This window comes from Tursiops truncatus, chromosome 7 (genome assembly GCF_011762595.2).
Source record: "Tursiops truncatus isolate mTurTru1 chromosome 7, mTurTru1.mat.Y, whole genome shotgun sequence".
NCBI lineage: Eukaryota > Metazoa > Chordata > Mammalia > Artiodactyla > Delphinidae > Tursiops > Tursiops truncatus.
The window spans coordinates 44,369,925-44,392,601 of NC_047040.1; the positions used below are offsets into that span (position 1 = coordinate 44,369,925).

Here is a 22,677-nt window from a genome sequence, read left to right on the forward strand (position 1 = left end):
TTTTTAGAAATTGGCAGGTTAATCTTTTAAATTATATGGCAATATAAGGGAACTGAAACAGCCAAAACAGCTTTGAAAAACAGCAAGGTCGAAGGACTTAATGCTATCTGCTTTCAAGATTTACAGTAAGCCTACAGTAATTAAGACAGTGAGTATAACATAAAGATGGACAAATAGTTAAATAGAACTGAATAAAAAGTCAAGAAATAGACCCACAAATATCTAGTCAATTGATTTTTGACAAAAGTGCCTAGCTAATTCAATGGAGGAAAAGATAATCTTTTCAATAAATGATGCTGAAGCAGTTGGGCAGCCATATGTGAGAAAATGAATCTCAGCCAACTCAAAATGTATCATACATCAAAATATAGAGGAAAACAGAAAAACTTTATGATCTTGGGTTTAGCAGAGAGTTCTTAAAGAGGACACAAAACCTACAAACTGAATAATTTTTAAATCAATGAATTGGACTTCATCAAAATTTAAAACTTTACCTCTTCAAAAGACTGTTACAAAAATGGAAAAATACCACAGACTCGAAGAAAATTTATGCAAAACATACATCTAACAACAACAAGAAAAGAGCTGTATCTAGAATTTATAAAGAAGGCTTACAACTCAAGACAACACAATGTATAAAATGGGCAAAATATTTGAACAGATACTTTAGCAAAGAAGATATACAGGGCTTCCGGGAAGATGGCGGAAGAGTAAGACGCGGAGATCACCTTCCTCCCCACAGATACACCAGAAATACATCTACACGTGGAACAGCTCCTACAGAACACCTACTGAATGCTGGCAGAAGACCTCAGACCTCCCAAAAGGCAAGAAACCCCCCACGTACCTGGGTAGGGCAAAAGAAAAAAGAATAAACAGAGACAAAAAGATAGGGACGGGACTTGCACCAGTGGGAGGGAGCTGTGAAGGAGAAAAGGTTTCCACACACTAGGAAGCCCCTTCGCGGGCGGAGACTGCGGGTGGCAGAGGGGGAAAGCTTCGGAGCCGCGGAGGAGAGCACAGCAACAGGAGTGCAGGGGGCAAAGCAGAGAGATTCCCACACAGAGAGTCAGGGCCGACCGGCACTCACCAGCCCGAGAGGCTTGTCTGCTCACCCGCTGGGCCGGGCTGGGCTGCAAGCTCAGGCTCGGGCTTCGGTCGGAGCCCACGGAGAGTACTGGGGTTGACGGCATGAACACAGCGCCACGGCTAACCTAACCGGGAGGGAGTCCGGGGAAAAGTCTGGACCTGCCGAAGAGGCAAGAGACTTTTTCTTCACTCTTTGTTTCCTGGTGCGCGAGGAGAGGGGATTACGAGCGCTGCTTAAAGGAGCTCCAGAGATGGGCGCAAGCCGCGGCTAAAAGAGCAGACCCCAGAGACGGCCGGGAGACGCTAAGGCCGCTGCTGCCGCCACCTAGAAGCCTATGTGTGAGCACAGGTCACTATCCACACCCCCTTTCCGGAGAGCCTGTGCAGCCCGCCACTGCCAGGGTCCCGGGATCCAGGGACAACTCCCCCGGGGGGAACGCACGGCGTGCCTCAGGCTGGTGCAACGCCGGCCTCTGCCGCTGCAGGCCCGCCCCGCACTCCGTGCCCCTCCCCCCCCCCCCCCAGCCTGAGTGAGCCAGAGTCCCCGAATCAGCTGCTCCTTTAACCCCATCCTGTCTGAGTGAAGAACAGACGCCCTCCGGTGACCTACACGCAGAGGCAGGGCCAAATCCAAAGCTGAGCCCCTTGGCGCTGTGAGAACAAAGAAGAGAAAGGGAAATCTCTCCCAGCAGCCTCAGAAACAGCGGATTAAAGCTCCACAATCAATTTGATGTACCCTGCATCTGTGGAATACATGAATAGACAACGAATCATCCCAAATTAAGGAGGTGGACTTTGAGAGCAAGATTTATTATTTTTTCCCCTTTTCCTCTTTTTGTGAGTGTTTATGTGTATGCTTCTGTGTGAGATTTTGTCTGTATAGCTTTGCTTCCACCATTTGTCCGAGGGTTCTATCTGTCCATTTTTTTTTCTTAATAATTACTTTTTATTTTAATAACTTTACTTTATTTTACTTTATCTTCGTTCTTTCTTTCCTTTCTTCCCTCCTTTAGACAACAAATCATCACAAATTGAGGAGGTGGACTTTGAGAGCAAGATTTATGATATTTTCCCCTTTTCCTCTTTTTGTGAGTGTGTATGTGTATGATTCTATGTGAGATTTTGTCTGTATAGCTTTGCTTCCACAATTTGTCCTAGGGCTCGATATCCATCCATTGTTTTTTTTTTTTTTTTCTTTCTCTTAATAATTATTTTCTTATTTTAATAACTTTATTATATTTTATCTTAATTTATTTTATTTTACTTTATCTTCTTTCTTTTTTCCTTCCTTCCCTCCTTCCTTCCTTCCTTCCTCCCTCCCTCCCTCCCTCCTTCCCTCCCTCCTTTCATTCTTTGTTTCTTTATACTTCTACTAATTCTTTCTTTCTATTTTTTCTCCCTTTTATTCTGAGCCGTGTGGATGAAAGGCTCTTGGTGCTGCAGCCAGGAGTCAGTGCTGTGCCTCTGAGGTGGGAGAGCCAACTTCAGGACACTGGTCCACAAGAGACCTCCCAGCTCCACATAATAACAAATGGCGGAGATCTCCATCTCAACACCAGCACCCAGCTTCACTCAACGACCAGCAAGCTACAGTGCTGGACATCCTATGCCAAACAACTAGCAAGACAGGAACACAACCCAACCCATTAGTAGCGAGGCTGCCTAAAATCATAGTAAGTCCACAGACACCTCAAAACACACCACCAGATATGGACCTGCCCACCAGAAAGACAAGATCCAGCCTCATCCACCAGAACACAGGCACTAGTCCCCTTCACCAGGAAGCCTACACAACCCACTGAACCAACCTTAGCCACTGGGGACAGCCACCAAAAACAACGGGAACTACGAACCTGCAGCCTGCAAAAAGGAGACCCCAAGCACAGTAAGATAAGCAAAATGAGAAGACAGAAAAACACACAGCAGATGAAGGAGCAAGATAAAAACCCACCAGACCTAACAAATGAAGAGGAAATAGGCAATCTACCAGAAAAAGAATTCAGAATAATGATAGTAAAGATGATCCAAAATCTTGGAAATAGAGTAGACAAAATGCAAGAAACATTTAACAAGGACCTAGAAGAACTAAAGATGAAACAAACAATGATGAACAACGCAATAAATGAAATGAAAAATACTCTAGATGGGATCAATAGCAGAGCAACTGAGGCAGAAGAACGGATAAGTGACCTGGAAGATAAAATAGTGGAAATAACTACTGCAGAGCAGAATAAAGAAAAAAGAATGAAAAGAACTGAGGACAGTCTCAGAGACCTCTGGGACAACATTAAACGCACCAACATTCGAATTATAGGGGTTCCAGAAGAAGAAGAGAAAAAGAAAGGGACTGAGAAAATAGTTGAAGAGATTATAGTTGAAAACTTCCCTAACATGGGAAAGGAAATAGGTAATCAAGTCCAGGAAGCACAGAGTGTCCCATACAGGATAAATCCAAGGAGAAATATGCCAAGACACATATTAATCAAACTGTCAAAAATTAAATACAAAGAAAACATATTAAAAGCAGCAAGGGAAAAACAACAAATAACACACAAGGGAATCCCCATAAGGTTAATAGCTGATCTTTCAGCAGAAACTCTGCAAGCCAGAAGGGAGTGGCAGGACATATTGAAAGTGATGAAGGAGAAAAACCTGCAACCAAGATTACTCTACCCAGCAAGGATCTCATTGAGATTTGATGGAGAAATTAAAACCTTTACAGACAAGCAAAAGCTGAGAGAGTTCAGCACTACCAAACCAGCTCTACAGCAACTGCTAAAGGAACTTCTCTAGGCAAGAAACACAAGAGAAGGAAAAAACCTACAATAATGAACCCAAAACAATTAAGAAAATGGGAATAGGAACATACATATCGATAATTACCTTAAATGTAAATGGACTAAATGCTCCCACCAAAAGACACAGATTGGCTGAATGGATACAAAAACAAGACCCATATATTTGCTGTCTACAAGAGACCCACTTCAGACCTAGAGACACATACAGACTGAAAGTAAGGAATGGAAAAAGATATTTCATGCAAGTGGAAACCAAAGGAAAGCTGGAGTAGCAATTCTCATATCAGACAAAATAGACTTTAAAATAAAGACTATTAGAAGAGACAAAGAAGGACACTACATAATGATCAAGGGATCGATCCAAGAAGAAGATAAAACAATTGTAAATATTTATGCACCCAACATAGGAGCACCTCAATACATAGGCAAATAGTAACAGCCATAAAAGGGGAAATCGACAGTAACACATTCATAGGGGACTTTAACACCCCACTTTCACCAATGGACAGATCATCCAAAATGAAAATAAATAAGGAAACACAAGCTTTACATGATACATTAAACAAGATGGACTTAATTGATATTTATAGGACATTCCATCGAAAAACAACAGAATACACATTTTTCTCTAGTGTTCATGGAACATTCTCCAGGATAGATCATATCTTGGGTCACAAATCAAGCCTTGGTAAATTTAAGAAAATCGAAATTGTATCAAGTATCTTTTCTGACCACAATGCTATGAGACTAGATATCAATTACAGGAAAAGATCTGTAAAAAAATACAAACACATGGAGGCTAAACAATGCACTACTTAATAACGAAGTGATCACTGAAGAAATCAAAGAGGAAATTAAAAAATACCTAGAAACAAATGACAATGGAGACACGACAACCCAAAATCTATGGGATTCAGCAAAAGCAGTTCTAAGAGGGAAGTTTATAGCAATACAATCCTACCTTAAGAAACAGGAAACATCTCGAACAAACAACCTAACCTTGCACCTAAAGCAATTAGAGAAAGAAGAACAAAGAAAATCCAAACTTAGCAGAAGGAAAGAAATCATAAAAATCAGATCAGAAATAAATGAAAAAGAAATGAAGGAAATGATAGCAAAGATCAATAAAACTAAAAGCTGGTTCTTTGAGAAGATAAACAAAATTGTAAAACCATTAGCCAGACTCATCAAGAAAGAGAGGGAGAGGACTCAAATCAATAAAAATAGACATGAAAAAGGAGAAGTTACAACAGACACTGCAGAAATACAAAGCATCCTAAGAGACTACTACAAGCAACTCCATGCCAATAAAAAGGACAACCTGGAAGAAATGGACAAATTCTTAGAAATGCACAACCTGCCAAGACTGAATCAGGAAGAAATAGAAAATATGAACAGACCAATCACAAGCACTGAAATTGAAACTGTGATTAAAAATCTTCCAACAAACAAAAGCCCAGGACCAGATAGCTTCACAGGAGAATTCTATCAAACATTTAGAGAAGAGCTAACAAACTATCCTTCTTTAAACTCTTCCAAAATATAGCAGAGGGAGGAACACTCCCAAACTCATTCTACAAGGCCACCATCACCCTGACACCAAAACCAGACAAGGATGTCACAAAGAAAGAAAACTACAGGCCAATATCACTGATGAACATAGATGCAAAAATCCTCAACAAAATACTAGCAAACAGAATCCAACAGCACATTAAACGGATCATACACCATGATCAAGTGGGGTTTGTTCCAGGAATGCAAGGATTCTTCAATATATGCAAATCAATCAACGTGATACACCATATTAACAAACTGAAGGACAAAAACCATACGAATATCGCAATAGATGCAGAGAAAGCTTTTGACAAAATTCAACACCCATTTATGATAAAAACCCTCCAGAAAGTAGGCATAGAGGGAACTTTCCTCAACATAATAAAGGCCATATAAGGCAAACCCACAGCCAACATCATCCTCAATGGTGAAAAACTGAAAGCATTTCCACTAAGATCAGAAACAAGACAAGGTTGCCCACTCTCACCACTCTTATTCAACATAGTTTTAGAAGTTTTAGCCACAGCAATCAGAGAAGAAAAGGAAATGAAAGGAATCCAAATCGGAAAGGAAGAAGTAAAGCTGTCACTGTTTGCAGATGACATGATACTATACATAGAGAATCCTAAAGATGCTACCAGAAAACTGCTAGAGCTAATCAATGAATTTGGTAAAGTAGCAGGCTACAAAATTAATGCACAGAAATCTCTGGCATTCCTATACACTAATGATGAAAAATCTGAAAGTGAAATCAAGAAAACACTCCCATTTACCATTGCAACAAAAAGAATAAAATATCTAGGAATAAACCTACCTCAGGAGACGAAAGACCTGTATGCAGAAAACTGTAAGACACTGATGAAAGAAATTAAAGATGATACAAATAGCTGGAGAGATATGCCATGTTCTTGGATTGGAAGAATCAACATTGTGAAAATGACTATACTACCCAAAGCAATCTACAGATTCAATTCAATCCCTATCAAACTACCACAGGCATTTTTCACAGAACTAGAACAAAAAATTTCACAATTTGTATGGAAACACAAAAGACCCCGAATAGCCAAAGCAATCTTGAGAATGAAAAACGGAGCTGGAGGAATCAGGCTCCCTGACTTCAGACTATACTACAAAGCTACAGTAATCAAGACAGTATGGTACTGGCACAAAAACAGAAAGATAGATCAATGGAACAGGATAGAAAGCCCAGAGATAAACCCACGCACATATGGTCACCTTGTCTTTGATAAAGGAGGCAGGAATGTACAGTGCAGAAAGGACAGCCTCTTCAATAAGTGGTGCTGGGAAAACTGGACAGGTACATCTAAAAGTATGGAATTAGATTACTCCCTAACACCATACACAAAAATAAGCTCAAAATGGATTAAAGACCTAAATGTAAGGCCAGAAACTATCAAACTCTTAGAGGAAAACATAGGCAGGACACTCTATGACATAAATCACAGCAAGATCCTTTTTGACCCACCTCCTAAAGAAATGGAAATAAAAACAAAAATAAACAAATGGGACCTAATGAAACTTCAAAGCTTTTGCACAGCAAAGGAAACCATAAACAAGACCAAAAGACAACCCTCAGAATGGGAGAAAATATTTGCAAATTAAGCAACTGACAAAGGATTAATCTCCAAAATTTATAAGCAGCTCATGCAGCTTAATAACAAAAAACAAACAACCCAATCCAAAAATGGGCAGAAGACCTAAATAGACATTTCTCCAAAGAAGATATACAGACTGCCAACAAACACATGAAAGAATGCTCAACATCACTAATCATTAGAGAAATGCAAATCAAAACTACAATGAGATATCCCATACCAGTCAGAATGGCCATCATCAAAAAATCTAGAAACAATAAATGCTGGAGAGGGTGTGGAGAAAAGGAACCCTCTAGCACTGTTGGTGGGAATGTAAATTGATACAGCCACTGTGGAGAACAGTATGGAGGTTCCTTAAAAAACTACAAATAGAACTACCATATGACCCAGCAATCCCACTACTGGGCATATTCCCTGAGAAAACGATAATTCAAAAAGAGTCATGTACCAAAATGTTCATTGCAACTCTATTTACATTAGCCCGGAGATGGAAACAACCTAAGTGTCCATCATCGGATGAATGGATAAAGAAGATGTGGCACATATATACAATGGAATATTACTCAGCCATAAAAAGAAATGAAATTGAGCTATTTGTAATGAGGTGGATAGACCTAGAGTCTGTCATACAGAGTGAAGTAAGTCAGAAAGAGGGAGACAAATACCGTATGCTAACACATATATATGGTATTTAAGAAAAAAAAATGTCATGAAAAACCAAGGGGTAAGACAGGAATAAAGACACAGACCTACTAGAGAATGGACTTTAGGATATGGGGAGGGGGAAGGGTAAGCTGTGACAAAGCGAGAGAGAGGCATGCACATATATATACTACCAATGTAAGGTAGATAGCTAGTGGGAAGCAGCCGCATAGCACAGGGAGATCAGCTCGGTGCTTTGTGATCGCCTGGAGGGGTGGGATAGGGAGGGTGGGAGGGAGGGAGACGCAAGAGGGAAGAGATATGGGAACATATGTGTATATATAACTGATTCATTCTGTTGTAAAGCAGAAACTAACACACCATTTTAAAGCAATTATACTCCAATAAAGATGTTAAAAAAATACAAAAAATAAAATAAAATTAGAAGTTTTGTTAGAAACATTGAAAAAAAAATGAAGATATACAAATGACAAATAAACACATGAAACGATGCTCTACATCATTAGTCATTAGGAAAATGTTAATTAAAACCACAATAAGATTTACTACATATCCACTACAATAATAAAATTACCATACTAAATGTTGATGAGGATGTGAAGCTACTGGAACTCACACACAGCTAGTAGAAGTGCAAAGTGGTAACACTACTTTGAAAATCAATCTGGCAGTTTCTTTAAAAGTAAAACATACACCTACCATACGACCCAGCAATCCTACTTCTAGATATTTACCCACGAGAAATGAAAATGTGTCTATACCAAAACTTGAACACAAATGTTCGTAACAGTTTTATTTACAATATAGCAAGAAACAGGAAACAATCCAAATGTCCTTCAATGGGTGCATGGGTAAACAAATCATAATATATCCATAAGCATTAGGGTTTTCCAAAGAAAGAACCAACGGGATGTATATGTATGTATGTATGTATATCATAAGGCATAAAACTAACCATCACACCATACAATGGAATACTACTCAGCATTGAAAGAGAAATATTTTATTGATATTTGATACAATAATATGGATGAATGTCAAAATAATCATGCTGAGTGAAAGAAGCAAGAAAAAAGTACACATGCATAATTCCATTTACATAAAATTCTAGAAAATGCAAACTAATCTATAGCTATAGAAAAATCAGTGGTAAGATCATTTAATATCAAATTTTAAAAGTAATTTTGTGCTGTTAGGATCCATGTCATAAATTCAAATCAGCACATTATTTTTTAAAGAAAAAATTCAGAAGCTTATGTTTTAATATGTAAAATACAATAAAGCCATTCTCAGATCATAAGAAAAAAAACCCAGATCAGTGGTTATCTGGGGATGGGGTGCAAAGAGGGAGGAATTAGGAAGGGACAATGAAACATTTGGAGGTGATGATTATATTCACTTACTTGATTGTGCTGATGGTGTCAGTGCTGAATACATATGTCAAAACTCATCAAACTGTACACTCTAAATAATGTATTTAATATTTTATTCTATTGTTTATTTTATTTAAATATCTTCTTATATGTAAACTGTATTTCAATAGCACTTTTAAAAAACACTCACATTTTAAAAGCGCTAGGTGTGCAAAGAAGCAGGAAAATATGATTCATAATCAAGAAAAAAATCAGTCAATAGCAAGAGACCCAGAAATAACAGATAGGCTGGAACTAGTTACAGGGATGTTAAAACAGCTATTTTAAATATGTTTCTATATGTTCAAGGGTATAGAAGAAAACATAAACATGATGAAGAAGAAAAAGGAAGGGGTATGTGTGTGTAAAGAGTCTAAGCTGGTGAGTTTGAAAGCAAGAGTTTTTTTCTGTAGTTCTTGTCTATGGCAAGAACTTGTCTATGGCAAATGTGGACAGCTTTGAAGTAAACTAATGAGAAGAAATTGAAAACACACACGTATATCAGTTATCTTTGTATTTGTGTTATCATTTACTAGAATTTTAGAAATAATTTATACCATAGACTCTGGCTAAAACAACAACAACAACAAAATTATCTTGCCTGACTTGATTGCCTGCAAGCAGTTAGTGAATTTCAGTAAAGTAGCTTTTCTAAGAAAAAAGGAAAAAAAAAAATTTTGAAACCAAGTCCTATGTTCTTCAGCTAGAATTTTTAATTTATTTTTTCTGGAAATACAATGGACTAGAAATAAAGTTTTAGCGTTTTTTTTTCTCTTGCCTACAGGAAGGAGTCTCAATCAGTCCCCATACATTCATGCAGGTCAGCAAAGAACCTGATTTTTTATTTTTGGTAAGTCAATCACCAACAATTCCACAACATTTTTCAGATATCCCAAAAGGTTAATTCCTCTGCAAAGAAAGGAACAACTAGACCTAGTGGCCACTATGTAAACAAAGAATCACTACGGAAAGAGACTGGAATCGAAAAATGTGCCACAGCACTAGAAACACTTCTATATCTTCAAAAACATATAGTTCCTGAGATTCAAAATAAGAAATATTTTTCTCTTAACTTAAAAAAGGAGATCCCTTTAAGTCAAAATAGCCAAGGCTCATGGTCCTCATTTCTCATTCTAACCAGAACTCAAGAGCAAGACTGATACAATATGCTTAACTACACCACTTTTACTCATTAAGGTCTTGGAGAAATAAAAACATTATAATAACAGATTAAATATCATTAAGGGCTGCAACAGTAGGGATAGAGAGGAAGAGAAGTATTTACTGATATTTTTAAAACTGAGAATAAACGTACAAACCGATACAGATGGATCCCACTGCTTTGATGACACTCAGAAGTGTTCCTTCAGCTATTTTACTAATCTTTAGTAAGCGAACCAGTGGTGCAATTCCATTCCCTTCACATATTTGATTTTGGTGTATCCTGCTGTCCTTACTTAGCGCTATGACTGCTTCACCTCCTGGCAACAATAAGCAAGAAACATGTGTGATACTCCAATGTCTGGTTCTATATTGTACAGATTTATGCATAGAAAATAACTTACCAACATACTGCATTTTAGCTGATGGTGATAAAAGCATATTTATTATAAAGTTGTATCCAATCTGTTCTGCCATATACTTTCGTTGTTTTAGTGTTTGTCCTGCCAAGGCCCAAAGTGTTACAGCTCCTTGTTCCTTAACATCTATTTGAAATGCCTATTTAAAAAAGTATTCTATTCAGTCAATGAGGATTTATTGAATACCGTAGGAGTCTATGTTTGATAAAATGTTTATTCTAGAATTGGTTTTAGTTTTCTTTTCACTTAACTAAATTCAATATTGAATGCTTTATCTAAGAAAAATGAAAAAGAATCATAAAATTCCTACCTTGAGGAGTTTTAAAAGATATTTACTTAGTGATTTTTCCAGAAATGCTCTCTGTATAGCAGGGTTGTAACTTGCCAGTGCTTCCACAGCCATTGCACCCTTCACTTGAACACCAAGTTGTTTTCCCACAAAAAGAGCCACCAGAGGAGGAATGGCTCCTTCCATAGCCATAGCATCCTGAACTTCCTTATTGTCACGTGCAACCTCAGCAATTGTAACAGAAGATACAGCTGTCAACACATCTTCAAATGAATTCAAGAACCAGTTAAATAAATCTTTTAAAAAGTAAGAACATAAAAATGCAGCATATATCACTAGTTTCCCATATTTGAAAATCAAATTTATAGAGTTTAGAAAATAAAGAAAAATAGAAAAAATAAAACTGTCCAGACTTTCACCACCCAAGCACAAACATTTCATTTAATCTCATCCACTACTTTTATAAATATATATAATATGTAAATATAGATAACTTTAGTGTTACATATTTAATATAGTGGTACTATAAACACAGTATCCTGCATTTTAATTTACCATAAAATTTTTCCCATTCTTTATGAACATCAGTGTCTCCTAAATATTCCATTAATGGGTGTATCACATTTCCTTAAACATTTGCATTTTAAAAAGTAATGTGTTGTTTCCAACTTTTCACTGTTTTAAACAATGCTTAGGAGAAATCTTGGCACATTTCCTTCCTGTTTGTATTTTTTTCCCTTATTATAAGAGTCCTAGGAACTATTGGAATAACTTAATACATTTGCAGTAAATTTATTTTCTTTTTTCCCCCTTTTTCTTCTTTTTTAAATTGAAGTATAGTTGACATACAATATTATGTTAGTTTCAGGTGTACAGCATAGTTATTTGATATTTAAATACATTATGAAATGATCAACTCAAAAAGTAACCATCTATTCCCATACAATGTTATTTCAATATTACTGGCCATATTCCTTATGCTGTATACTACATCCTTGTGACTTATTTTATAACTGGAAGTTTGTACTTCTTAATCCCCTTCACTTATTTCGCACAACCCCCAAACTCCCTTTGCCTCTGGCAATCACCAGTTTGTTCTCTGCATCTATGAGTCTGTTTTTATCTTGTTTGTTCATTTGTTTTGGTTTTTAGATTCCACACATAAGTAATATGATATTTGTCTTTGTCTGACTTATGTCACTTAGCATAATACCCTCTAGTTCCATCCATATTGCTGCAAATGGCAAGATTTCATTCTTTTTTATGGCTGTAAATATTCCATTGTGTATATATACTACATCTTCTTTATTCATTCATCTATCAGTAGGCACTTAGGTTGCTTCAATATCTTGACTATTGTTAATAATGTTAACTGAAAATAGGGGTGCTTTTATCTTTTTGAATTAGGGTATAAGTTTTCCTTGGGTAAACATCTAGAAGTGGAATTGCTGGATCATTTGGTAGTTCTATTTTTAATTTTTTGAGAAATCTCCACACTGCTCTCCATAGTGGCTGCACCAATTTACATTCCCACCAACAGTGCTAGAGGGTTCTTTCTTCTCCACACCCTCAGCAACACTTGTTATTTGCTATCTTTTTGATGATAGCCCTTTGAAGAGGTGTGAATGATATCTCATTGTGGTTTTGATTTGCATTTCCCTGGTGATTAGTGATGTTGAGCATCTTTTCATATGTCTCTTGGCCATCTGTATATCTTCTTTGGAAAAATGTCTATTCAGGTTCCCTGCCCACTTTTTAATTGGATTGTTAGGTTTTGTTTTTTTTTTGTTTTTGTAACATTGAGTCATTTGAGTTCTTTATATATATTGGATATTAAGCTTTTATCAGATATATTGTTTGCAAATATTTTATCCCAATCAGTAGGTTGTTTTCTCATTTTGTTGATGGTTTCCTTTGCTATGCAAAGCTTTTTAGTTTGATTTAGTCCCATTTGTTTATTTTTGGTTTTGTCTCACTTGCCTGAGGAGAAATATTCAAAAAATATTGCTAAGATCAATGTCAAAGAGCATACTGCCTGTTTTCTTCTAGAAGTTTTAAAATTTCAGGTCTTACATTTAAGTCTTTAATCCATTTCAAGTTTATTTTTGTATACAGTGTAAGAAAGTGTCCAGTTTGATTCTTTTGCATGAAGTTGTCCAGTTTTCCCAACAGCATTTATTGAAGAGATTATCTTTTCCCCATTGTATATTCTTTCCTCCTTTGTCACAGATTAATTGACCATATAAGCATGGGTTTATTTCTGGGCTCTCTTTCTTTGCCATTGATTTATGTGGCTCTTTTTGTGCCAGCATGATACTGCTTTGATTACTATAGCTTTGTAGTATAGTTTGAAATCAGGGAGTGTGATACCTCCCGCTCTGTTCTTCTTTCTCAAGATTGCTTTGGCTATTTGGGTCTGTTGTGGTTCCATACAAATTTTAGGATCATTTGTTCTAGCTCTGTGAAAAATGCCATTGATATTTTATTAAGGATTTCATTGAATCTGTAGATTACCCTGGGTTGTATGGCCATTTTAACAACATTAATTCTTTCAGTCCACGAGCTTGGTACATATTTCCATTTATTTGTTTCAACTTCAATTTCTTTCATCAATGTCTTACAGTTTTTAGAATACAGGTCTCTCACCTCCTTGGTTAAATTTATTCCTAGGTATTTTATTATTTTTGATGGAATTGTAAATGGTATTGTTTTCTTAATTTCTCTTTCTGATAGATTATTAGTGTACAGAAACACAATGGATTTCTGTATATTAATTTTGTATCCTGCAAATTTACTGAATTCATTTATTAGTTCTAATAGTTTTTTGGTGGCCTCTTTAGGGTTTTCTACATATAGTAGTATAATTTCACCTGCAAACAGTGACAATCTTACTTTTCTCTTTCCAATTTAGAGTCTCTTTATTTATTTATTTTATTTTCTGATTGCTGTGGCTAGAACTTCCACTACTAGTTGAATAAGTGACAAGAGTGGGCATCCTTGTCATATTCCTGATCTTAGAGGAAATGCTTTCAACTTTTCACTGTTGACTATGATATTAGCTGTGATTTTGTCATACATGGCCTTTATTATGTTGAGGTATATTACCTCTATACCCACTTTGTTGAGAGTTTTTATTATAAATGGATGTTGAATTTTGTCAGAAGCTTTTTGTGCATCTATTGAGATGATAGAATTTTCATCCTTGGTTTGTTAATGTGGTATATCACACTGGTTAATTTGTGGACATTGAACCATCCCTGGGATAAATGCCACTTGATCATGTATGATCCTTTTAATGTATTGTTGAATTTAATTTGCTAATATTTTGTTGAGGATTTTTGCATCAATGTTCATCAGGGATATTGGCATGTAATTTTCTCTCTTTTTTTTTTTTTGTAGTTTCTTTGGTTTTGGCATTTGGGCAATGGTGGCCTCACAGAAGGAGTTTGGAAGTGTTCCTTTCTCTTCAGTTTTTTGGAATAGTTTGAAAAGGATAGGTATTAACTCTTCTACAAATGTTTGATAGAATTCACCTGTGAAGGGACTTCCCTGATGGCACAGTGGATAAGAATCAGCCTGCCAATGCAAGGGACATGGGTTTGATCCCTGGTCTTGGAAGATCCCACATGCCATGGAGCAACTAAGTCCATGCACCACAACTTCTGAGCCTGCACTCTAGAGCCTGTGAGCCACAACTACTGAGCCCATGTGCTGCAACTACTGAAGCCTGTGCACCTAGAGCCCATGTTCCACAACAAGAGAAGCCACTGCAATGAGAAGCCCGCACACTGCAACGAACAGTAGTCCCCACTCTCTGCAACCAGAGAAAGCCTGTGCGCAGAAATGAAGGCCCAATGCAGCCAAAAATAAATAAATTAATTTAAAAAAAAACCTTAAAAAATACTTGTATACAAACGTTCATAGCATTATTTTTATTAAAAAAAGAATTCACGGGGCTTCCCTGGTGGCACAGTGGTTCAGAGTCCGCCTGCTGATGCAGGGGAGACGGGCTCGTGCCCCGGTTTGGGAAGATCCCACATGCCGCAGAGCGGCTGGGCCCTTGAGCCATGGCCACTGAGCCTGCACGTCCAGAGCCACAACGGGAGAGGTCACAACAGTGAGAGGCCTGCGTACCGCAAAAAAAAAAAAAAAAAAAAAAGAAGAATTCTCCTGTGAATTCTTTAGTTTATTGGGAGTTTTTTGATTAATGATTCTAGGTTGTCCAATTTGTTGGTGTATAATTGTTTGTAGTAGTATCTTATGATCCTTTGTATTTCTGTGGTGTCAGTTGGAATTTCTCCTTTTTAATTTATAATTTTATTTATTTGGGCCCTCTCTCTTTTTTCTTGATCAGTTTGGCTAAAGGTTTATCAATTTTGTTTATCTTTTCAAACAACCAGCTCTTAGTTTCCTTGATCTTTTCTATCTTTTTTTGTCTCTAGTTCATTTACTTCCACTCTGATCTTTATTATTTCCTCCATCTACTAATTTTTTTGTTTGTTATTCTTTTTCTAGTTCCTTTAGGTGTAAGGTTAGACTGTTTGAGATTTTTCTCATTTCCTGGGATAGGCCTGTATTGCTAAACTTCTCTCTCAGAACTGCTTTTGCTAAGTCCTATAGATTTTGCAAAGTTGTACTTTTATTTTTCTTAAGGTGTTTTCTGATTTCCTCTTTGATTTCTTCATTGACCCATTGTTTTTGTTTTTTTTTTTAATTAACATGTAGTTTAGTCTCTACGTGTTTTTGTGTTTTTCCCATTTTTTTTCCTGTAATTGATTCCTAATTTCATACCATTTGGTCGGAAAAGATGCTTGATATAATTTCTATCCTCTTAAATTTGTTGAGACTAGATTTGTGGCCTAGCAAGCTATATATCTGGAGAATGTTCCATATGCACTTGAAAAGAATGTGTATTCTGCTGGTTTTGGATGGAATGTTCCATATATATCTGTTAAGTCCAGTTGGTCTAATGTATCATTTAAGGCCAATGTTTCCTTATTGATTTTGTTTTGATGATCTGTCCATTGATGTAAGTGGGTGTTAAAGTCCCCTACTATTACTGTGTTAATGTCAGTTTCTCCCTTTGTGTTTGTTAATATTTGCTTTATGTATTTAGGTGCTCCTATTTTGGGTGTATATGTATTTATACATGTTATATCTTCTTGTTGGATTGATACCTTCTATCATTATGTAATGCTCTTCTTTTTCTCTTGTTACAGTCTTTGTTTTGACGTCTATTTTGTCTGATATAAGTATTGCTACTCCAGCTTTCTTTTTATTTCCATTAGCATGGAATGTCTTTTTCCATCCCCTCACTTTCAGTCTGTGTGTATCTTTAGATCTAAAATGAGTCTTGGGGGCTTCCCTGGTGGTGCAGTTGTTGAGAATCCGCCTGCCAATGCAGGGGACACGGGTTTGAACCCTGGCCCAGGAGGATCCCACATGCCGTGGAGCAGCTAAGCCAGTGTGCCACAATTACTGAGCCTGCACTCTACAGCCCGTGCTCTAGAGCCCACAGGCCACAGCTGCTGAGCCTGCGTGCCGCAACTGCTGAAGCCCACACGCCTGGAGTGTGTGCTCCGCAGCAGGAGAGGCCACTGCAGTGAGAGGCCCGTGCACCGCAGTGGGGAGTGGCCTCTGCTCACTGCAACTAGAGAAAAGACCGAACGCAGCAGCAGGGACCCAATGCAGCCAAAAATAAGTAAATAAAATAAATAAATTTATTTTAAAAACAAATAAATAAAAATAAAATGAGTCTTGGTAGGCAGCATATTTATGTGTCTTGTTTTTTATCCATTCAGCCACCTTATATGTTTTGTATGGAGCATTTAGTCCATTTACATTTAAATTAATTATTGATAGGCATGTACTTATTGCCATTTTGTTAACTGTTTTCTGGTTGTTTTGTAGTTCTTCTCTGTTCCTTTTTTCTTCTCCTGCTCTCTTCCCTTGTGACTTGATGAGTATCTTTAGTGTTATGTTTGGGTTCCTTTCTCATTTTTTGTGTATCTATTATAAGTTTTTGGTTTATGGTTACCACTAGGTTTATATGTAACAACCTATGTATATAGGTGGCTATTCTAAGTTCATGATCTCTTAAGTTTGAACACATTTTAAAAGCTCTAAAATTTTACCCCGTCCCCATGTTAAGCTGTCTACTAGCTCTGTAAGTGGTTAATCCACTATCTTTATTATATGTTTGCCTTTACCAGTGATATTTTTTCTTTCATAATTCTATTATTTCTAGTTGTGGCCTTTTCTGCTTAGAGAACTCCCTTTAACCTTTCTTGTAAGGCTGGTTTAATGGTGATGAACTCTTTTAGCTTTTGTCTGTAAAACTCTTCTCTCTCCTTCAATTCTGAATGATAACCTTGCCAGGTAGAGTATTCTTGGTTGTAGGTTTTTTCCTTTCAGCACTTTGAATATATCATGTCACTTTCTTCTGGACTGCAAAGTTTCTGCCAAGAAGTCAACTGATATGGGAGTTCCCTTATATGTAACTAATTGCTTTTCTCTTGCTGCTCTTAAGATTAAGATTTTAATTTTTGACATTTTAATTATAATGGGTCTTGGTGTGGACCTCTTTGGGTTCATCTGTTTGGGACACTGTGCTTCCTGGACTTGGATGTCTGTTTCCTTCTCCAGGTTAGGAAAGTTTTCAGCTATTACTTCTTCAAATAAGTTCTCTGCCCTTTCTCTCTTATCCTTCTTGGACCCATATAATGTGAATGTTGGTACACCTGATGTTGTCCCAGAGGTCCCTTAAACTATCCTCATTTAAAAATTTTTTACTTCTTTTTTCCATTCAGCTTGTGTGAATCCACTACTCTGTCTTCTAGATCACTTACCCATTCTTCTATATTATCTACTCTACCATTGATTCCCTCTCGTATATTTTCCATTTCTGTTATTGTATTCTTCAGCTCTGATTGGTTCTTTTTTATATTTTGTAACTCTGTTGAAGTTCTCACTGTGTTCATCCATTCTTCTCACAAGTTTGGTGAACATCTTTATGATTATTACCTTGAACTCTATCAGGTAGATTGCTTATCTCTGTTTCATTTAGTTCTTTTTCCGAGGTTTTGTTTTGTTCCTTCATTTGGAACATATTCACCTGTCTCCTCATTTTGCCTAAGTCTCCAAATTTATTTCTATGTATTAGGTAGGTTCCTTCTCTCTCCCAATCTTGGAGAAGTGGCCTTATGTAGGAGATGTCCTATGGAGTCCAACAGCATGCTCCCCTCTGGCCACCAGAGCTAGATGCTCAAAGGGTGTCCTTATGTGGGCTATATGCCCCCTTCTGCTGTAGTGGGGCCAGCTACTGTGGGCACACTGGTAGGCAGGACTGGCTCCTGGTCTGGCTGACTGAGAGGTCCTGCCTTGTGTGGTTGCTGTGGGCACACTGGTGGGCAGGGCAGGCTCTGGTGGTTAGACAGTTGCGAAGCCAGTGATGCAGGCAAGCTGGTGGGTGGGGCAGGCCCCTAGCACTAATAGGCTAGAAGGAGGATTCCAAAATGTGCCTGCCAGCATCAGTATCAGCACAGTAGAAGATCACATGAATAGCTGCCTCAGTGTCTCATTCCCCAGTAGGAGTCCCAGCTGCCTCCTGCCTCTCCAAGAGGCCTCTCCAAGATGAGCAAGTGGGTCTGACCTAGGCACCTTTCAAACTGCTGCCTCTCTGCAGTGGGCCTCAGAGCATGTGAGATTTTGCATGCACCCATAAGAGCAGTTTCAGTTTCCTACAGCCCCCTGGCTCTCCCAAACATACGCCTCACTGGTTTTCAAAGCCAGAAGTTTTGGGAGCTTATCTTCCTTGCATAGGATGCCCTAGCTGGGGAACCTGATATGGGGCTCAGACTCCTCACTACCCTGGGAGGACTTACGTGGCTGTGATATCTTTCACTACATTGGGGGTGTGGGTCCGGACCAGACCCCAACATTCACTACAATGTAGTGGGTCACTACATTGGGGGTGTGGGTCCGGACCAGACCATGTCTCTGCCCCCTCAACCATCTCATTGTGGTTCCTTCTTTGTATCTTTAGTTGTGGGAAATCTTTTCTGCTAGTCTTCAGGTTGTTCTCAGAGATAATTGCTCTGCAAGTAGTTGTAATTTTGGTGTGCCCGCAGGAGGAAGTTAGCTCAGCATCTTCCTATGCTGCTGTCTTGAACCTGACCTGGTCCCCAGAAAACTGCTTTTCAAATGATATGATAATAGCATCCTACTCTCCAATAATCAGAGTATGAGAGTATCAATGTCACTGTAACTTTTTAAGTACAGATATTATCATTAAGAATAAATACATAAATAGGCAAAAAAATGGTGTCTCACTTTGTTTTGGGTTACTAGTAAATCTAAACATTTTCATATATGCATATTAACAAGTTGTAATTGTTCTCTTTAAAACGTAGAGAGGGACTTCCCTGGTGGTGCAGTGGTTATAAATCTTCCTGCCAATGCAGGGGACATGGGTTCGATTCCTGATCCAGGAGGATCCCACATGCCACGGAGCAACTAAGCCCGTGCGCCACAACTACTGAACCTGTGCTCTAGAGCCCGTGAGCCACAACTACTGAGCCTGCATGCTGCAACTACTGAAGCCTGTGTACCTAGAGCCTGTGCTCTGCAACAAGAGAAGCCACCACAATGAGAAGGCTGTGCACCGTAACGAAGAGTAGTCCCTGCTCGCTGCAACTAGAGAAAGCCTGCATGCAGCAATGAAGACCCAGTGCAGCCAAAAAATGGAATAAAATAAAATTCAGAGAAAAGTTGCAAAAATAAGTCAGAGAACTCTCCTAAGATTTGGCAACAACTGATTTTTGCCCAAACCAATCTTTACTATGATGTTTGCAAAATGTTTATTTTCCAAATCTACTGCTCCCTTCATACTTATCAGTTGTATTCTACTGTAAAGAAGAGCTCTCCCTACTTCTCTATTTATTTATTTCCTTGTTTATCCACTTATCATCAAGATGGGCTCTTGGATTTTTATTTTATTCAATGAGTTATAATCCATTAATTTCATTATTTGTATTGATTCTCTGTCCAAGATTTGGCAATTGTCCAAGATTGTCCAATTTGAAGGGCCAGTGGGAGTTCCTTCAAGTTGACCCCTGTGTCCTTTAGATACACCTCCATTTGAGGGGGGCGCATTTTCTTACTTTCTGCCACAATACGATGTTTTGGACTTACCATGTACCTGCTCTGCCCCAGCCCCGGAATCAACCATTTCTCCAAGAAGCTCTGGTTTCTTTTCATGAGGAATGGTATTTAGAAATAAAGATTTGGTACTAGGTATATTCATTGCTACTGAAGTGTCATTGCTACTAGACTCTTTAAGCAGACAAGGCTAGGAAAATATATATATTTCCAATTTTCCAATTCCAGTCCAACCCCACAGGATTCTTTATTGCCTTTCCACATTCTGTATATTTCTTTTCACAGTGAGAACCCAATAATATTAACACTTTATTGATTTGGTCAGTCCTACAATACTTATAACACAGGTTCAGAGCTGTTTTACCCATATCACTATGAAATACAAATCCACTAAGAAGAATTCAAGATATGTTTTTTTCTCCCCTAGACTGAAGCTGTATAGTAAAGCACTGTGCTCAAAGTTACTTTAAAAAGCTACTTTAAAATTAAAAAAAGTTACCTGTGTTCATTTTTTTCTTTTTAATCTAGCTATATAATTCATTTGATATATAATGGGGTTCATTTGTTTTTGTTTGTATTCAATTTTAGATTCCTCCTTCTGTCTTGTAGATTTAATGTAGTTTTTTTTTTAATGTGAAGACATCAATATGCTTCCAGAAGTTAAAACTGTACAAAAAGGTGTTTTTAAATTCAAGCAACCACACTCTCTAAATTTAGCATTTGTTCTTTCATAGACTTTCTATTCAGGTTAATTGTCTGTCTATTAAGGCCTTATTGTTCATATCAATTTACATACTCACTTTATGTCAAATATATTAACTTTTTTGTTATGAATATTTTTATCATTCAATCACTTATATATTCAGCAAATATTTTATTGAGTGGCTACTAGGAGTGTCCTAGGTACTGGGAAACTATGACGAACCAACAAAACAAAGTCCTTAGCCTTGTGGAGCAAGCTCAAAGGCCAGAAGTATGAAATAGCAATAAGTTCAATATTAATTGAGAATAAAATAAGAGAGGAAAGGAGTGACAGGAAATAACAGGAAGGTTATTTCCTTTCCAAGTTGGAAGTTTAGAAGGCTGATAGGCTGTGCTAAAACTTTGGACATTATCATAGGTGACAAAGAGCCACTGAATAATTTAAAGGAAGGGAAAGATATAATCAATTTTGTATTTTAGATAGATCACTCTAGTAACACTTGGGATGTTTTTCAGCTAACAAGGTAATAAAATTAAGAGAGTGTGAAGGGAACCATTCTTTCTCTTACCCCATATTGCTGCATCAGTCCAAAAAGTAGAAATTCCTACTCTCATCTCCCACTCAGGAATGTTACTCATTACCCCCGTAAAATAATGAGTCATTGCAAATGCATGGCTTAGCTTCCTTTTGGTGCTATCTTTTTGCTATTTTCTCAAAGCAAGCTTTCCAGCTGTTACTGAAGTTTTGATCTCCATTACATTCTTGTGTCTATTTATGAATTGCACCCAAATTCTAAAGGGAGAGGGCTGTCTTTATTTACACCTCAATAATCCAGACTAGCTCTGAAGCTCAGAGGAGAGGTCAGGGATTTCGATAGAGAACTGGGAAGAATAGATTATGAATGTAATGAAGTTACTAAGAGTAAATAAAATTGCTTAAGAAGCATGTGCTGTGTGAAAAAAGCAGCAGACCAAGAACAGAAGCTTGAGGAACTCCAACATTAAGAGTTGGGTGAAAGAAGCCTAATTATGGAGGTGTTTTGGGGTTTTTTTTCTATCTAAAACCCTTTCAGAATTCCAAAGTTCCAGATTTTAGAAGATAATGAGCTCATACTATACATTACATAACATCCCAGAGAATCTGGAGAAAACATATTTCTGCAGTGAAATGTATGAATAATCATTTTCAGAAGGATGAGGTTACTCTTTAAATTTTGCTCAGATAGTTTGGAGTTGAAAATCATTTCATATACTTTCTACCACATATTTGAATTTCCATGGTGGTGTTGTGTTATTATATAAACTTTTGTTAATAACACAGAACAGGACAATTGCATGCATTAGAAAAGATGAAATAAGAAGCACTGTAGGAAAAAAAACATGTATGCATGTACATACATATGGGGAAGAGTATGAAACAAACAGCTAAAGATGGTAAAGCAAAGACCTCAAACAAACCAAACTCAGCAAAGGTTGAGGAACCCCTTGGAGACGTTAAGGAGATGTTAACAAGTCCATAGTCTTAAGAAACTGCATGTGAATCTACTTTGGGGCCATTTTACCTTAATGCATGAAATCTTAGAGTGGTTCAGAAGAGTTAAGAGGATATTGGAATTAATAAAACTCTTTTGTAATCCCCTAAAACTTAATAGCACAGCTAATATACAGGAGAATCATTTGTTAAAGCACTAAAATTAGAAGTGTAGAATTTACAAATTATAAATGGGGAGAAAAACAATTAAAATTTCTTCAAAAGTATTTATCTTCCTTGGAGTGAAGAGATAGTACAGATTACAATATAGGATGTTACTTTTA

General features: G+C 37.4%; 1 protein-coding gene across 1 annotated transcript in view; it reads right to left on the reverse strand.

Annotated features, from left to right (window-relative positions):
* Positions 1-22,677, reverse strand: part of ANKAR (ankyrin and armadillo repeat containing) — an 88,334-nt gene that overhangs the window by 23,668 nt on the left and 41,989 nt on the right. The window contains exons 13-15 of the mRNA XM_033859959.2: positions 11,023-11,264; positions 10,698-10,851; positions 10,452-10,613 (exon numbers count right to left, since the gene is read on the reverse strand). Coding sequence (XP_033715850.1) covers positions 10,452-10,613; positions 10,698-10,851; positions 11,023-11,264 — 558 coding nt within the window. The remainder of the gene's footprint in view (positions 1-10,451; positions 10,614-10,697; positions 10,852-11,022; positions 11,265-22,677) is intronic.